The sequence below is a fragment of the Mus caroli genome, unplaced genomic scaffold (assembly GCF_978045245.1).
Source record: "Mus caroli unplaced genomic scaffold, Mus_caroli_1 scaffold_1, whole genome shotgun sequence".
NCBI lineage: Eukaryota > Metazoa > Chordata > Mammalia > Rodentia > Muridae > Mus > Mus caroli.
In genome coordinates this window covers 122,613,007-122,632,463 of record NW_028227256.1, presented here as the reverse complement: position 1 = coordinate 122,632,463, position 19,457 = coordinate 122,613,007, and the positions used below count along the sequence as shown (strand labels likewise).

The 19,457-nt window shown below is 41.4% G+C and overlaps 1 protein-coding gene across 9 annotated transcripts in view; it reads left to right on the top strand.

Moving 5' to 3' along the window:
- The window catches only part of Nckap5 (NCK associated protein 5), an 896,002-nt gene that overhangs the window by 748,252 nt on the left and 128,293 nt on the right, over positions 1-19,457 (top strand). For 8 of the 9 annotated variants that reach the window (XM_085840657.1, XM_085840660.1, XM_085840655.1 and 5 more), the window contains one exon: positions 14,669-14,860. The exons of the other annotated variant lie outside the window; for it this stretch is intronic. In XM_085840657.1, the coding sequence (XP_085696783.1) occupies positions 14,669-14,860 (192 nt within the window). The remainder of the gene's footprint in view (positions 1-14,668; positions 14,861-19,457) is intronic. 9 annotated transcript variants of the gene reach the window in all.

Sequence of the window (19,457 nt, the reverse complement as noted above, 5' to 3'; positions counted from 1 at the left end):
GAATCTTTGTAGCCTTAAGGCTCCACTCATAGGCAGCCTCTAGATAATCATGTTCTTATAGTAGTGGAGAACCTTAAAGAAGCTTTTGACTATAGCTGTGGAATAATTGTGTTCAAAAGCATTTTATAATGGGAATCCCAAAGAAGTAGAAAGGAAGGGGGAAATAATGGCATGAGCCAAGGTGCCGTCCAAAGCGAGACAGAGACCTCACTGACGATAGACATGCAGAGGAAGAGATATTGTTAGGGAAAAGAGTTGTTGAAACAAGAGTTATTGTGATAGACCTTAAAAAACACTGATAAAAATTAGATTCAAGTGAGATCGCACCATGATGGGTATATTCGTTAAATGCCTTTCCGAAGAACATTTGAAAGACATTCCCTCTGCATCTGTCAGCAAGATGGCAAGGTCAGATAATGTGTTTTTATCTCTATATCCCAAAATGGAAAGAAAGGCATAATTAATTAAACATCAACTTTTAGCAAAAATGATTTTTCTGTCCTGGGCTCAAATTCTTGTGAATCTAAGAAATGACCATATAATACTCCGTTATATAACACAAAGTTATGCAATATTCAGTTTTATAATAAATTCTTAATGTATTAGAACCAAAACCCATGAAATGCTAACCCGAGAATCTGCTGTAATCACTCTTTATGGAATTTAGAATAGCTGGTGAAAATCATGTTTCTGAGAAGGGCAAAAATATAAGTCTAGTATGAGAGTCAAGAGTGTGAGGGCTTTTGTTTTTGTTCAGTGTGTGTGTGTGTGTGTGTGTGTGTGTGTGTGTGTGTGTGTGTATTTAATAGGGGAAGGTTGTTTAGTAAGTAAAGCTTCCATACAGAAATTATACTCCTCAGGCTAAGCTATTTGGGGTAATTTTATTGAGCTTACTTTGAGCAATTCTTACACATAACTATGAAAATTGCTCTATTACCCTACAGAAGGAACAAAGTGTCTCTATCAAGTTGTAGCCGATGCATAGCCATATTGGAAACACTTCCCCTTAAATAGAGCACACAGATATTTTCCATCTGACACAGGCGATGGGATACTTTGGGATGCTGGCACTATCAAAAGATCCTTGGAGAATATCCTAAGACCTCTCACCAGGCTTGCCCCTGCTATGTGGGATTAGAGGGTGGGAAACACTGTATAGCCTCAGTGAAGGACTCACTAAGAGGGATAGAGATGGGACCCTAGAAGGGAGGCTAGAGCTGGGAGGTTGGGTCTGCACTCTGAAGGGAATGCAAGTGCATTTACAACAACACTGTAGTGGATGAAAGGAGCAGTCAGGAGAGGCCAGTAAAAATGCTGGCGGTAAGGGTATTTACCACCACCAAGTTTGATTCCCTCGGACCCAGGTGATTGAAAGAGTGAACCAGCTTCTGACCAATTTTCCTCACTTCTACATATGAACTGTGACACATATGCCTACCCACAAAGTACACACATACACACAAACATACAGACACAAAAATAACTGATTATAACTTTCAAATTAGAAAAGAAAAACTACTTTAAAAGAAGTCAATTCGGAATCCCGGTCACTAGCTATATCAGGAAGGATGAGCAGCATGCAATTCAAATCCAAATGAGCAGCTAGGTAGCCACATGGGGAAGGGAGCAGGGGAAGAGCAGAAGCCTGTGGTAAGCAGCAGAGCAGCAAAACAGAGGCAGGAGCAGGTAAGGAACAGCTGCCTAGACAGAGGTAGCAGTGGGGAGTTGAACTGTGTTCCTGCTGGGGGGACAAGTGCTGAGCCATGGTGATGATAGTGGTGGGTACATAGATCTCAGGGAATTACTGCATCCTCAAATTTTCCTATCTGCCTTCCAAAGTGTCTCCATTATTAGTTACTCTTCTCATTGCTGTGGCAAAAAACTCAACAAAAGCAACTCATGGAAGAAAGGAAGGGTTTGTCATGGCTCACAGTTTGAGAGTGCGGCTTCTTGTAGTTGAGAAGGCACAATGATTGGAGCAGAAGCTCACATTACACCCATCAGGGAGTTCAGAGGAGTGAGTGCTGGTACTCTGCAGGCTCTCTCTCTCTCTCTCTCTCTCTCTCTCTCTCTCTCTCTCTCTCTCTCTCTCTCTCTCTCTCTCTCTCTCTCTCTCTCTCAATTTTTTTCCGAGACGGGGTTTCTCTGTAGCCCTGGCTCTCCTGGAACTCACTCTGTAGACCAGGCTGGCCTCGAACTCAGAAATCCGCCTGCCTCTGCCTCCTGAGTGCTGGGATTAAAAGTGTGCACCACCAAACCCGGCTTCAGGCTTTCTCTTTTTTAATTATCAGTCCAGGTTCTCAGCCTATGGGAAGTTGCTACCCACAGTTATAATGGGGCTTCTCCATTATACAGGGTTGTTTTTTTGTTTTTTGTTTTTGAGAGCCACCCATGTGCATACACCCAGAAGTGTGTTCCCATGGTGACTCTCCATCCCATTAAGTTGACAAACAAGATGAACTATGGAGAGCATATTGACAGGAGTACTGAGGGAAAGCTGGTGGGTAAAGTAAGCTCAAATGGCAGGAGCAGGCCATCTCACTTTGTAATTAAGACAGGAAGTCAAACAACAATGGGAAGAGAAGCCCTCTCTTTCAGCTGAGAGATTTTTCTCCAGAAAAAAAAAAGATGAAAAGAGCAACTTTGGCGAGCATAAAACAGAACCAGGGCTGAACTTTGGATAATTATAGCTTTCACCAAGTTAAATAAATCTGGGTGTCAGATGGTAACAGGTTAAACATATTATTCGTAGAGCTGGAGAGATGGCTCAGCAGCTAAGAGCCCTGACTGTACTTGCAGAGGACCCGAGTTTAGTTCCTAGCACACACGTGTGCCTTTAACACCGGATCCAGAGAAATCGGGTACCTCTCGCTTCTGAGGGCACCTGCACTGACGTGAACATATACACACAATTAAAAATAAGAAAAATAAAAACCTTAAAGAATATTCGTATCCATCCTCTGTTGCTAAACCTAAATATCCATGTTTGTGCAGTCCATTATTCCAGTGTATGCATGCATGCCTGTTCTCATGTGTGGATATTTGTCTTTGTGTGTGACACATGCATATGTGCTTGTGTATTGCCTTGCCCATGTATGCACATGTAATAATCAGAAGTTGACATCCAAATGTTGTCCTTTACTTTTCTACCTTAGTTTTATTTTTATTCTTACCGGTATGTGTGTGTGTGTGTGTGTGTGTGTGTGTGTGTGTGTGTGTGTATTGTTTGTATATGGGTGTATGTGTGTATGTGCATGTGTGTATGGTGTGCTTTTGTGTGTGTGTGTGTGTGTGTGCAGTGCTTCTCTGAATGCATTATTTTTGTCTCAGTGGTTCTTTCACTGAGCTAGCTGAAATGACAAGCTAGACTGAGTGGCCAGCAAGCCCCCGGGATCCTCCTCTCCATGTCCATTGGTCAGCTCTGGGATTACAGGCATGCACTCCTGTGCAGGGCTTTCTGAATGGGTTCTGGGGATCAAAACTTGGATAATCATGCTTGTGTCTGCTGAGCCATCTCTGTGGCCCCAGATGAACCTTTTTCAATAGTGGAGGGAAGCTGTGCACATTATTATAATGTCAGATTAATTATCTTAAGGAATATGAATGAGGAAATGGGACTCATGGACACATAACCTTTTGTTTTATTGTCTTTGTTTTACTCTAAAGCAAAGCTATTAACTTCTGAAATCCTAGCAGGAAAAATGTCACACCCTCCTTTCCAAACTTGAGGAAGTACAACAATAAAAATAAAAGCTGTTTATCACTTTCTTTCTGTGGTTCACCTAGCACGTTTCCCAGTGTTCCCAGACTTCTCAGATGAAGAGCTCATCTTTGACCTCACCTCAACCACTAAATAAAGTCGTGGTGTCTTCCTGGCCTTAGCAATCACTACCTTGAAGTTAAGACATCATCATGTTCTGAGCCCAAACCTAGAGGCAGAATTCTGCTCGATGCACTAAGCCTTCAGTGAGCATCTGAGAAACTGCAGCATGGTAAATAATGGGAGAAACATAATGGAAAACTCTGGCCCTCCAGCCTCGCTCTGCTGGCTCTGATCTCCACTCTCCACAGCCATCATTAACCACACAGCTGCAGAATCAGTTCCTGCCACTCTCAAGGGAGCACTCACCTTGATCCCCTCGGATAAAGGACAACCTGTCCTTGGCACAGTCTGTTAAAGAGAACATCCCTAAGTCTTGTCTTACAGATGCAGACCTCTGCAGAGCATAAGGCTGGATGCCTTAGGACTACTGAATACACACACACACACACACACACACACACACACACACACACAAATACTGATCTGATATGCAACTTAGATACCAGCTGCCCTTACAATGCTGGATCTTGAGTCACACTTCGTAGTCTATGCTGGTGGGAACAATGTGTCTTTGCTATAAATTGGAATATAGTTTATCTCTTCCAGAATTTTCCCACCTCCACTCCTGCACACAGTGATTGTTGTTGATCTAACTGCAACAAAGGTGAAATTTGTAGTATAAGAACCCAATTTGCTCTGCTAATATAGTTATATATGACTGCATATGTGTGTATATATACATATATATATATATTTATACATGTATACACACACATATATACACATAAATACACATATACATATATACCTATATATTGTCCCATTCAGCATTAACTGCATACTTGAAATAGCCTAAAATAACTTGATAAAAATAGTTTTCATTGAGTAATTGTCTTTATCAAGTTGGTCTGTGGAGATTTCTATAGGAGATTGTCTTGATGTATAAAGATGAGCCTAGTGCACTATGAGTGGTACCATTTCCTGGGCAAGTGATCCTGGGCTGTAGAAGACAGATAGCTAAGCATCCAGTTAGCAACCAGACTGTGACCTGGAAGTTTATTATAGTGGGGGCATCAAGGTAGCAGTTGTGTGTGTCCTTCTTTCTTTCCCACTCCCTTCCCCTCCCCCTACCTCTGTGTATGTGACTTTGTTATCCTTTATATCAAAGCTGAATTATATCTAGGAATCTTGTGTTAGAGATTTGAAACTTAAAGTATTTCACATAAGTGATTGCATCCAGAGGGATACTAACATGAAGTGAACATAAAGTATAGATAAGTGTGATAGAGAATATGCATCTAATTGGATTGAGATTGAATCTAATTAAGATTCTGGCATTCTGTCTTACTCCCTTTGACAATGTCTTTAGTTAAATTTTCCCATGAGTGTTAGGGAGGTGGTTCAGTGGATGAAGCCCTTGCCATGCAAGCATGAGGACCTGATCTTGAATCCTCAGACCCCATATAAATCTGGGTACATCTATAATATCAACACTTCTACAGGGAGATGAGAGGCAGAGGCAGTCAAGTCCCTGAAAGAACTGGTGTGTGCAGATCTCCACACCTGCACTGTGACACGTTTGCTTCTGCATATTTACTTCATGCATGCTGTGTGAGCATGCACGCACATGTGTGGGGGCACACACACACACACACACACACACCTTTATTTCCCTACCATAATGGGCTATACCTAGTAACTTCGTATCAAAAGAAAAAAAATCTTTCTCCCTTAAGTTACTTAAGGGGATAGATTGATCAATTAGATAAAAACCAGTGACACAATGCATCATTGAAGAGGGTAGGTTTTGACAGACACATATTCATGCAGTATGTTAAATACTGACATCATATATCTGAGAAGAAAGAGAGACGCACGATCATGAACTGAATGAGAAGTCAGCTATCTAATCTACAGAGGACTCTTCTCTCAAATCACATGATCTACCACTCAAAATCATCATTTCTTTTGTTTAATGTCATTTCCCATAACTGCTTCTGCTGTTTGCATATTGATAAATGTATCATTAGGTCTTAAAACTATAATTCGTTTGGCACTCTCTCAATCTTTTAAACCTGCACATGGGTGGAGAAAGTCTAAGAACATCTTTTTCTCTCAGGACTGTAATGAGCATTAATTGGGTACTTACTGAATATAATACACTATGACAGCTTCTGACTAGTTAACAATAGGGAATGCTAGATCCCAGAAAGAACTTGAGAAAGGTGTTATAAAAATCATACAGAAACTGTACCATTTTGGTAAATACTGATAGTAGTCTTAAAAAATTTGAATTTTTATAGCAACTGTCAGCAAGTTTTTAAAGTGTCTCTACAGACATACAGATAGAGAGGGTAGGGTACAAATATGAAACAAACAAGCAAATAGGAGTTTAAAACTCACCTGATAAGGGTAACTGGTCTACCTAGAGCTGGGGGAAGAGGAGGGATACCATTAACATTGCTTTACGATGAGGTATATTCCTGATAGAGCATACATTGTTCAAGAGGTATCCTACAAAGATTTATTGAGCTCCTAGCTAACCAAGTATACAGGAGTCTCATGAAAATTTACCCTGATAATAGAAACAGATGGATGACAGTCATTTTAGTTGAATTTATATTTTCTATGACAACATGACCGATTTTCTGGGACAAAGCGATCCCTGCAAGGCCAATCTTGCAGTCCCCTAACATTCCTAATAGCAGAGAATCTAAGATACTTTTCTCTCTCTCTCTCTCTCTCTCTCTCTCTCTCTCTCTCTCTCTCTCTCTCTCTCTCTCTCTCTCTCTCTCTCTCTCTTTCTCCCTCTCTCCCTCTCTCCCTCTCTCCCTCTCTCCCTCTCCCTCTCTTCCTCTCTCCCTCTCTCCCTCTCTCCCTCTCTCCCTCTCTCCCTCTCTCCCTCTCTCCCTCTCTCTTCTTCTTCCTCCATCATGCATGGGAGGTGTTGTGATTTGTGTATATTTGGGAAAAACATACCTTCTACAGCTTACATGTGGAGGTTGACCTCAGGTGCCTCAGGTGGTGGTCCTCACCTTCTACCTTGTTTGGGACATGGTCTCCTGTTGTTCACCACTGTGTGGCACGCTAGGTGCTCATGGAAGATTCTGATCTCTCCATCTCCCATCTCACCACAGGATTAGAGAATTATAAATGCATGTGCTACCATGTTCAGCTTTAAGTGGTTTCTGAGGATGGACTCTCAGGGCTTCTCACTGTTGCTACAAGCATTTCACTCCATGAGCTATCTCCCAGCCCTTGGATCGGCCTCACTATGGAACAAGTTCACTCTTTGCTAGAAAGGATTTTCTTGGCCACATTATTCACCCACTGGATTAGAATATTTTGAACTCTGAAATTATCAAAGTTATGACCAAGACAAACCAGAATAACAGAGATCATTTTTTCAAATGCCACTAGCTTGGCAGAAACATGACATATAAATCATGGGTTTTATTGTATTTGCCATTAAACAAATCAAATTTAGTGTCCACTAGAAAGCCTTAGCAATTAGTATAAAGATTAATATAGTGAAACATCTTCACTGTAGCAGATCTCCCAAACAAAACTGAAATTAAAAAATCACTATATAATTGAATAGCACGTGAAGTATTAATGCACAGAATCTTCTGAGTCCCCAGGTCCCTGATGCAATTATTTTCTATTCACATTAATTGTTTCAAGCAGATGACGCTAATAACTTTAAGTTAAAATGTGTCCAAAGGAAGATTTCCTAAGATCAGTACTGTTTAGATATAAGGTCACTTTTATAATTATTCACTTAGATTTTTAACCACACCTGAACATAATAAAATTAACCTTGTGACTATTTTCACTTTTTTAATGAGAGTATCAAAAGTTAATGGTCACACTAGCCAGCAAATGTATTAAGGTTTTCCTATCACTTATCAATATGCCAACTACTATATCTGTAGTGTATGTCTGAGTGCCTGTGAAAATCAGAGGTCAACGTTGAGGGAAACCTGCTACATCAGAGATTTTTTTTGAGACATAATCTCTGACCGGCCTGGAAATAACCTAACCTCTAAGGCTGGCTTTGCAAGAGGTCCAGTGTTCTTCCTGTCTCTTTGTTTCTAGCTCTCTGGTAGTAAGCTTACATGATCATGTCTCTCTTTTAAAAAAAATATTTTATTTTTTGAAATTATAATTACATCATCTTCTTTCCTTTCCTCCCTCCAAGCCTTTCATATGACCCACTCCTTGCTCTCTGTCAAATAATAGACATTTTCATTAATTGTTATTATATACATATATATTCCTAAATATATCAGTACAACCGGCTCAGTTTGTTTAATGCTACTTTATGTACATTTTTGAGCTGACTATTTGGTATTGGGTCATCAATTGGCATGTTCTTCCCTGGCAAAGACTCTTTTATGAGTGTTAAAGATCAAACACAGATTTTCACATTTGTACATCAGTACTTTACTAACTGAGCCATCTCCCCAACCCAGTGCATCTTTTTATTTTCTTCTAAGAATTTGCCCAGGCAAACTGTCAGATTGTAAAATTGTGAGTGTTTTCTATAAAATGCAACTTGCAAATACAAACAAACAGAGAGAGGACTTGGATGAGCAAGAACAGACTCGCGTGGGTCTCTGACATGGTTTCTCCTAAAGGGAACCTACCAAACCCTTTAGAAGTCTGTCAGTCCCAAGTCAGACTTTGAAACAAAGAAATAAAGTAATGCTACCCAACATCTCTGCTTGGGTTCACATTAGAAACGCCACTCACATGTCATGGCTCTCATCTGGTGATCTGCTCTCAGAGGCAGGAGGAAGCCAAAGTCTGACACTGTCATGGACAGATATTGAGCTGCATGTGAGTCTCCCAGCTGTATCCATGGAATGGTGTTTAGGTTGTTTTCTTACTTCCATCAACTCTGATGTCACAAGCAGATACATCTCTAAAGCATCCTCAGGCAGAAAGCAACACCTTATTTCTTGTGTTCTTTGAAATTCAATAACATGTTCCCCTGTTGATAGAGTAAGCAGGAAGTGTCACTCTCTGCAAAAGTATTGTAAATCTTGGCTTTGTCCCCAAGATAGCTTTTTGGGTATTGATTACACATCAGAATCTCTGAGTAATGGTCAAGGAGCTTTTTATTAAAGCCCACGTCTCGTATTATCTCTTCTTCTCTTATGATATATTATATATGAATTCTTAAAAATTCATGGGTTCTGCATTTTTCTCTCTGTCGTTTGGGTTCTCTTTGTGCTTGTTTGGTAAAACTTTAACCACGGCAGCTTTTAACTTGCATTGGCTTAAAAAGAGTTATTGGGAAAAAAACCACAACAGCCATATAAATGCATACTGAAAAATATTAGGTTTAAAAGTGGCAGGCGCAAGTCGTGGAAAATGAGACTTCTATTTTGCCATATAATTTTGTCAGTTGCAGATAATATATTCCATATCTGATATAAATATTCTCGTTAAATTGGAATGACATTTCAGTAAAATACTGTCATTTTCTACATCTGCAAAGACCTCACAGCCCCTGATCTATACTGTGACCTTAAGATTATGAATCTTGAAAATTTTTAGTTTTTATGAAAGAAACTCTTGGCTTCGGTCTCTGTGTTTCTATATATCATTAAACTGAAACTGTAGCTTTTATTTTGCATTTCTTATATTATGAATATCAGAGAACATGAACCATTCAAGTTGTTAATCTATAACAGAATGTGAAAGAGACATTTATTGTGGACCAAGGTATCGATTTTACCAATTAAATGGATGTAAATAAGATAATGCTGGAAAGGAAACCAATATGCACTATCCACACAAATAGTATTTAATAAACATCACCAAATATTTCCATTGACAACTATGACTCGTAGGATGCATTGTGTCTATGGGTCTCCAGTTGGTTGGTTCCCTATGATGTACCTTATTGGACACTGTAACATTAGGCTAAGATTTGGGCTTGGAATCTTACTTACATGTATTTTTGCTGTAACAAAATAACCAACATGGCAACTTAAGGGCAAGATGGCTCATTTGGGCTCACAGTTCTCAGGGATGCAGGCTATCTATCATGGTAGAATAGTAGACATGGTAGTAGACATTGCATTTGCAGAGAGCAGAAAGGAAATGGGACTGGTACATGAAATAAGTGCATGGCAGGGGATAGCTTACCCACAGCCATAGGAAGGAAGATGAAGAAAGCTGTCTACCCGAACGTGTTTCTAGAAAGTTCTATCAGTTATCCCCAGGAATACTGTGTACTCAGTTTGTGTTATTGTCTAATAAAGCTATCTCAGAATTTATGTGCAAGGTATCAGATGCTGGTGGTATCCTAATAGATGTAAAATAAGGTTATGTAGCTGCCAGCAGCCACAGGTTACTGGGTTCTTGAAAGGAAAGTTGGGGGTTGGATGGGAAAGGCGGTAAGAGAAATAAGGAGCCAAGACAATGTTCTCTGATCAAGGCCCAATGTATACTTATGAGTCTGAGCTTATAAAGGGAGGGGACCACTCCCCCACTTTGCCAGGATCTCCTGGAATCTTTGTCAGGATCTGTCAGGAAAACAAGCTGAGCTGCTCAGCAGGCAGCTTCTTGCAGGAAGCTGCAGATGTGACAGACAAGGCTTTACCTAGGTCAGAAGACTGCACCATAGGTGAGCTAGCAACTGTGGCAAACAAGGTCTAAGCCAGTCTGGTCAAGGCTGGAGGGAGGGCACAAGGTTCTTTAATGAGGAGTCTATAAATTTACAGTTTAGTTGAAGAGCCTCAACATATGTGTGTGCATGTGAGTGTGTGTGTACATATGTGTGTGCACAGCAACACCTAGAAATTCTCAACTCTACCATATGCTTGGGGATTGACCAACCTTCAAAATTACCTGATGTAACAAGTGAACTCTACTGATTAAAAAAAGAACTGGGGTATAGAGGGGTTAAGTAACTTTCCCCCCAAAATCAAAGAGCTGGGATATTGAAGAGCAGGGACTCAAACCTCAGAAGTCAAGTGCTTGACCACACTATTAACCAGAGCAGATAATGATTGCTGGATAAGAGCAAACATCAGAGGAAAGCATGACAGTTGAATTCTAGTCTGCCTGCTTTTTAAATTAAGTAGGCAAGGTTGGAGTTCCCCAAATGGAGGACTGGCTCTACCTCCCTTTAGTGGAGAATTCCTCTCTAACCAGCCTACACCTATGTTCTATGGTTTCTCCACCCCAGCAGTGCTAGAGATGAAGGTGGGTCCATAGAAATAGAGCTTAGACAGTTACCTCTCAGAAGAACTTTAGGAAGATGGGTGTAGGCTCTCAGCCATAGGCTTTAAATCAGATAACAGTAGAAGAGGTAGTCGTTGTATGCATCAAACTAGAATCCTGAAGAGAGAGCTTTCATTCCCTTCCATTTCCAGAGTATTAAAAAAGTTATGGCATCATAGCACAGACAGTATGATGGGGTCTTGAAGGGAGAAAGTCTTCAATTCTATAAGATGAGGGGAATTTTCAGTTCTTACAAATTTTATTGTACACATTGGAAGTGCTCGGGTACCAGATGAGAGGCTGCCATTGGACAAGATCCCTGTATGGTTTGTAAGCACATAAGGAGCATGATTTAATACACCTCTTTGTTTAATCTCTCCCACTACATAGGCAGGCTTTCCCTACCTCCCTCAAGTATCTTATATAGCATCTCTCTTGGCACTCAAGGTCAACTTGAGAGAGCTAGCAGTTCTTTCTCAAGTCTACCCATCTCCTACATTCTAGTTTCTTGTCACTTTAATCCCTCCGCTCAAGGGTGTGTGCACATGGCTAATGCCTGAACAAGGCTTCTGCTTTCTCAAGCCTAGGTATTGAGTGTATCTGTGCAAACAGATGTGGCTTTGTTAGACAGTGGGTAGGGATAGATGGGCAAGAGATCACATCTAAACTCTCGTATCCTGAAAGAAAGAAGAAGAAAAAGTCACCAGAACTCATGAGAGAATGGAAAGCCATTGGAGGTGTTTAACTCTAGGTCACATGGCAAGATGCAGTGAGAGTTGTTTCCTGGAGTGTGGGTGAAATCTCTCAGAGCAGAAGCTGTTCTATTTAACAAGTGCCACCAGATAAATCCTATAACCAAACAGAAGAGACGGGGCTAAAGACCTTTAAAGCATTAACATAGCTAATGGAATGTTTCTGGAAGTTTACATAGGGATGACTTCTACATGTCTACACTAGCAGAGGCATTGATGCCAGGCTGTCTTGTAAGATGGAGCCACAGAGGGATAAAAGGATGCAGTTTAGTTGGTAGAAAACTAATACACAAAGCGCTGGGTTCCATCTCCAGGGCCGTATACACTGAGTATGGTAGTGCATGCCTTTAAGCCTGGGGAATTAGAGGTAGGAAGATCAGAAGTTCAAAGTCATCCTTGGTGTTGTAGTTAGGATGTGAAGTGCTCCCTCCCCCTGCCATACACAAATAAGCTTGCATGTTTGAACAATTGGTTCCCAGCCCATGGCACTCTTTTAGAACGTTCTGGAACACTGGAGAGGTAGATAAATGGAGGAAGGTGGTCACTAGGGGTGTATCCTACACCCACTCGAGTCCATTCTTGAATATGGAAACATGACCAGCCAGCTTTCTACTCCCCCACTTCACAGCCTCACTCCCCATCATCTGCCATGATGGACTGCAACACTCTGAAACTCTCAGCCAAAAGAAACCATTCACCCTTTAAGTCGCTTTTGTCAGAGCATTTTGTCACAACAGAAAGTAACTGAGAAATTTGGTACATAGTGAATTCAAGACCAGCCATCAAGGGTTGGATGAAACCCTATCTGAAAAAAGAAAGTAAATAGAGCTTTTGGCTAGCTCTAGATATCTGTTAAGAAGCAAGTATAGACTAACTAAGTTATATCTAACAATATCTAAGGACACCATTGGTCAATAGTTCTGAAAACTAGGTCTTGAGACAAGTTTCCCCTGTTATGATTCTTAGTCCCAGATTTCAGCAGAGAGAAATAGGATATGAAAAAAATTCTTGGCATTTTTTAAACAATCACTTAAAGAGATCACTGTGCAGCAAAAAATAAAGTATCTGTAGCAAGGCAGATGAAATGATTGAGTGTTATAGTTATTGATTAGCAAGAAAATTAAATGTGCCCTCTGCACTCTGTGAGGGTTTAAGGTTTACCACAAGTACTCTCCCATCATGGCTGCCTGCCGGGTTGGGGTGGGGGGAGCAGGTTGGGGTGTTTCTCACCATCATTTAGAGTTGCATTTGCAGGACAGTGATAAGTACTCAGGTACTAATGGCACCCATAAAACGTCAATAAATTGCATAAGTACGAGGCTTCACACCTCTGCAAGTGACACCAAGACAGATGGCTCCCGACTGGAGAGTTTCAGACAAGGCGTTCTAAAGATAGGCCAGAATTAGATGGTAATGGAGAACTCCTGTTCAGGATTCGGATGCTAAATTAAGTTAGCCTGTCCACTCTGCGGAGCTTCATCCGTTACCCCTGCAAGGTGGCTGTCAAAATGCACGGGGGTGGGTGGTTACCACTTTATCTGTTGCCTATGGTTTGTGCGGGTCCCTAGAATTCTAACCACCGTAGCCTTCTGTGTGAGGTTCATATCTGTGAGGTATGGAGGCTGTTAGCACCCATACAGCCGACCAGACATGAGAAAACCTCTGATGGCGATACATGACACCTTAGCTTTGTGCCTTCCTGTGGCACATGGTATCTTACAAGTCTGCACAGATAAACTGGGGTTTATGTGATAGCTGACATAGAATAACCTCCCCACTAGAAGGGAACCTAGGAGTGATATTGCCCGCTCTACCAATGAGACCTCTGGGAGAAATAAGCACAAGAATGTGATTTTTGTAGCAGTATAGAACCTGATTTGTAACATTCAGCTAAAGTTTATTGCCAATGCTCTTGAGTCCGATAACCAAGAATGTGTCGTCTTCCATCTGGAGAATTTGGGGTATGTTATTGTTGCTTCATTTTGTTCTGCAGAGCTGGAGATTGAACCCTGGCTCTCATATATGGTAGTAAAACATTCTCCCACCAGCTGTACTCCTTGCGTCCGGGTCTTGTTTTGATATTGATTTGATCTCTTACAGGATGGCTGGATACAGTGAGAACCCATTGTTGTGATAACGATGGTACCTTGAGATAAACTGAACACTCTCTGTAGATCAGACACTTATTAAGTATATGCTCATGTCTGGAACCTCATAGCACTCTCGTGTTAGCAGTTCACACCCGATCTTACCGTTTCAATGCATTTGATAGGGAAAACATAGCTAGCAACACTAAATAACCTCCTGGAGCCAAACAGTGTGAAGCAGAGCTAAAGGGGGTGGGGGCTAGGCATGGGGCACGACTTAGCTCAGTTCTTAAAATGCTTGCCTCCCAAACTTGAAGTTTGATCCCCAAAAAACTCACATTAAAAACCAGAAACAAATAGTAGTAAAAACTAGGCATTGTGGCATATGCTTGTGACCTCAGTGGTGAGAAGGTACAAACAGGTCCCTGAAGCTCATTTGCCAGAATGCCTTGTCTACTTGGTGAGTTCTAGGCCAGTGAGCATATTCTTTAAATAAGTATCCCAAGGAATGACACCCTGAGGTTGTCCTTTAGTCTCCACACACTTGAGCATCCATGCACACATAACCCTCCCCACATAGCCTCCTCAAGCACATGCACACACATGTACACACACACACACACACACACACACACACACACACACACACACACTGAGCCTAAGATCTGTGTGGTTCCCAAACCTGATCTTCTAACCACTTACTCTAAGATCATTGGGTGTTTAATTCTTAAGCCAATACTTTGCTGAGCCCTGTCCTGCTTTTACAGGAACACCTCCAGAATGCAAAATCAGGAACCCCTGCCTTGAAACACTCTGGCTCAGGGGTTGTCATCCCTGATCACCTCTGTCCTCGCAACAGCTGCAGCAGCGGCAGTGAGCTATCGCTGTCAAGCACCTGCAGCGAGTACTCCAGTGGCTCCTCCTACACGTGGCAAGACAGGAAGCTCATTGGGAAAAGGGTAAGGCTCCTGTCAGGCAAGTCAGCTTCTGAGAGAACAGGAAGAAAATCCTTTGCTGGCTGGAGTTTGGTCATGGAGGCAGAGTGGGTGGGTGGCCGTAAGGAAATGAGCATTCCCTGACTATTTGCCCATTGATCGTGGAGGCCGCCCATGATCAGTGCTGTGGGCTCATAAAACATAAAACATGATGGGGCTGTACATCAGATAACTACAGAATAGACAGATAAATTGCTGGAACAGGATGTGGGGAACAAGGTTTGATGAAAGGACAGGCTATTCTTCCTTACCTGCAGGAATGTCTTCCCTGCTTCTCTTTTTATTATTTAAATTGTGTATCTATATCTCTATCTATATATCTCTATCTATATATCTATATATATGCATACATATACATGTACATGTAAACACACAGAGCCGCTGCTGTCGTTTCTCAGGACCTGTCCATGTTGTTTGAGACACGGTCTGTCTCTGGCTTGAATCTTGAACTTACCAGTTTGGCTAGTGATCCCCAGAGTCCCTGCTTCTGCCTCTTCTGCACTGAAACTGCACACCCAGCTTTTGGGGGGTTCAGGGGAATCTGATATCAGGTTCTCATACTTGTATGACAAGCACTTTACTGACCAAGCCACGTGCCTAGCCCCTTTCCAGGGTGTGGGACAACCACTCCTGCAAGATCCCATCCCCTCATCTGCACAGAGCTTACCAAGCTGCAGGAACCTCTGAGCAAGCTTCCTGGCATATTGGAACAAGCCAAGTATTTCAAAATCGCTACTTTAGCAGTTCCTCAAAGCTATAGGAAAGCAAAGTTCACCAGGATGGAAACTCCAAGTCAGGGATTCAGAGTTGACTTTTCTATTTGTATGAATTTCATTCGTGCTTTTCAGTACTGTAGAAACCAAAAAGCTCCAGAACTTATAGACTCTACTGGTGAGAGAGTAGCTTTGTCATCTGCTGAACCGCAGCTCTGAAAAAGAGTTCCAGCTTGCATTCTGAGGCTATTCCTATAGACTCAGGCTTCTAATGCAAAGCAGAGAGCAGACTGCATTTATCTAAATTGCTCCCATAAGGAGTAGTTCAGAGCTCTGAATAATGACTGCCAGGATCCTGGCCAAGAGAATGAGGGGACAATGATCAGAGTGGTTTTCTTTATCTCACTGCGTTCCTGAAAGGTTTTATCCCACATGGCTCCCTTCTCTTCTCCCTTTGTCTTTTTAAAGATTTATTTTTATGTATGTATATGAGTATGGTCATGTACACTTGCAAACAAGTGGCCACAGAGGCCAAAGGAGGGCATTGCATTCCTTAGAGTGAGAGTCATGGGTGGTTGTGAGCACCCTTCCTGTGAAGCTAACGTGGGTCCTCTGAAGGAGCAGCTAGTGTTCTTCCCAGCTGCTAAGCCCTGTTGTGCACTTTATTTTCTTTCTGCTTCCCCTTTCTCTCCGATAGCTATTTTTGCTTCCTTCGTTATTTTATTTGTGTATATATGTTGGGGTGCACATGTGTATACAGGTTCATGCCTTCGAATGCAAGTTTGTCTATATACCAAAGGATACTAAGGTTGTTCCATGGGGGCCTTCTAGCCTTTTTCTTTCTTTCTTTCTTTCTTTCTTTCTTTCTTTCTTTCTTTCTTTCTTTCTTTCTTTCTTTCTTTCTTTCTTTCCTTCTTTCCTTCTTTCCTTCTTTCCTTCTTTCCTTCTTTCCTTCTTTCCTTCTTTCCTTCTTTCCTTCTTTCCTTCTTTCCTTCTTTCCTTCTTTCTTTCTTTCTTTCTTTCTTTCTTTCTTTCTTTCTTTCTTTCTTCTTTCCTCTTCTTTCTTTCTCCTTTCCTTTCTTTCTTTCTTTGCTTTGTCTTGAGCTGAGATCCCTCTTTGATCTAGAACTCTCAGAGCAGGCTAGGCTGGCTAGCCAGCAACCTCCAAGTATCTATTTGTGGACAGTACTAGAATTAAAAGTATTCACTAGTATGCCCAACTTCTTAATGTCGGTATTAGGGATCAAATTTGGGTCATCATAGTTGCATGACAAGAACCTTACCCACTGTCTGGACATTGTACCTGTCTATCCAAAAAATAACTGCTGGGCATTATTCTAATTGGGGCAGTCTTTGATATACTAAGGCAATCTCGCCCTTGAAAGAGAGAAAATAAAAACCCTTTAGTGACACTCCTCAGACGGCCACCCAGTGATAATCCAATTGTACCTATGACATTTTACAGCCTGTGACAGCTCAAAAAGTATACTTTTTAGTTCTCAGGGCCCCAGAAAGCTCTATCTGGACCCTCGAGACATTTTAAAGTTATATTATTTCTGCAGTTTGTGCCTGGCATCAGGTGTTTTATTTAGTATTGACTTACATAATAAATCACAAGATTCTGAACAGGAACACATTGTTAAATTTTATAATAATAAATGTGTGAGTAATAGCTTCTTTGAGCCCACAACTATTTTTTAAATATCATTTGTTGTAGAAACAGAAAGAAAAGCGTGTATAAAATTCACTAGCCTTTCTCGATAGGGAAATCTGGTTTCTAATAGATTCAGTTACAACCATATGTGGCCCACTCTTAAAAATACCGCACAAATATTAACTCATGTAAGACTTACAACGTATTTATGTTTTCCTCATTTATGTATTCATAGATGAATGCTGGGTATACATATTTGCAGATATCCATGTGTGTGTGTGTGTGTGTATGTGAAGGCCAGAAGTCAGCCTCAGTTATTATTTCTTTGATACCATCCACCATGTTCTTTTGGAACAGTCTCTCACTGAACCTGGAATTCACCAGTTCAGCTTGGCTGGCTGCCTACAGCAAGCCCCGGGGATCTGCCTGGCTCTGCCTCACCTGTATTGGAATTCTAAGCACATGCCACCATGCCTGACATTTTAGAAAATGGGTTCTGGGTATCAACCTCAGATCCTCATGTTTACATATAAGCCCTTTACTGACTAAGCTGTTCTCCAGACTCAACTCTCCCCAATTTTTAGCTAAGAAAACCAAGATTCTGAGGATTTAAATATATGTCCCAAGAACATAGCAGTGTAATACCAGGTATTAGTTCTAGAACCTTTATTATTGATGGTTCTGTTATCCCGGCCTTGTTGAGTCACTCTTACAAATAGAAGGCCTATACCTGCTGCTGGCATTGAGTTATTCCCATGAACACCAGCAATTCCTTAAATAAAATGTAGTATTTTCCTGGCAAGAGATAGAAAGGTCCTGAGGACACTAACTGTGCCTCCAGCTTATTAGAGGCCTCCTTCAGTCTTGGCACTGCCCCCTATGCACTCTATCCCACTTTCTTGAACAAAGAATGTAACAGTTATAGAAAATGACCCTCCCCAGGCTCTGTCCCATGAGGTTCTCATGTTCCCCTGCTACTCCTGCCAACTTTTAAGATTAGTCCACACTTGTCTCAACTCACCAGTGTCAGCTCCCATGAGAGAGAGATTCAGGGAAGGATGTGGCTTATCTCATCAGAAGATTAGAAGCCTCTGACTTTATTGGTATATTGAAATACAGCATGAACTGGCTGTGGACAAGAAGAGGAAAGGTGGGTAGGCAGGAGCTGAGTTTAGTTGTTGTGGGTTAAATTGATCTGCCATGTAGCTCTTGGAGGGCCCTGTTTCCTGGCTTCCTATCTCTGCCATCAGTGTGACTCTCAAGACCATGAGGAATCTTAGAAACGCACACCGAGCAAGCCCATTCTCTGTTCTATCTAGAATACTCAGGCTTTGGGATGAGATTTCTTCTGATTTCCAGAGGAGCTTTGAATGATGCAATTTCCTAAATTTAAAGAACAAAACTCCAAGAGGAAAAGGGTAGTGTCAGCAAATCACGTCTGTCCCAGCAGCTCCAGACACTGGAGAGTTTCCTGAAGAAAATAAATAATTGGACGTCAAAACAAATAAATGTGTGTGCTGGAGATAGCAAGAGTAAATTTCATGAAAATGGCTTAGATAGAATCCAATGTCCATAGCTTACAAAACAGTTTAGTTTCTGATGGATGTTGCTGGTCCTTTTTAATGTCTGTCTTTAGTTCATATTCAGACTCTTTGACAGGGGCTAGCTGGTATAGTGATCCTCGGAAACTGCCATATTTGTTCCTAAAGTCAGTCATCATTAGTAATTTTAAAAAGATCCTGAGAAGGGCTAGAGAGATGGCTCAGTGATGGAGTGCTTATACCTCTCTTGCAGAAGACCCAGTTCCCATAAGCTACATTGTGCAACTCACAACCACGTGTGTCTCCAGCTCTAGGGATGCAAACACCTGCTTTCAGCCTTTATGAGCACCTGAACTGGTGTGCACACAGCCACACACAGATACATACATACATACATACATACATACATACATACGATTAAAAATAAAATAATGATTTTCAAGTAGGTCAGCCCCTCATTGTTTCAGTGTGCTAGTTTCTTATTTAAACTCTGAAATGCTATTGGAGCATCACTGGCAAGAAATCCTAAGGGTTTTGTTTAACACCAGATAGTGCAGACAGAAAGGAGACTAGAAGTTAAGCTTGATATAGCAATATGGCACCCAGATTAAGAGTGTGAACTCCAGAGCTGGCAGCCCAAGTTCATATTCCAC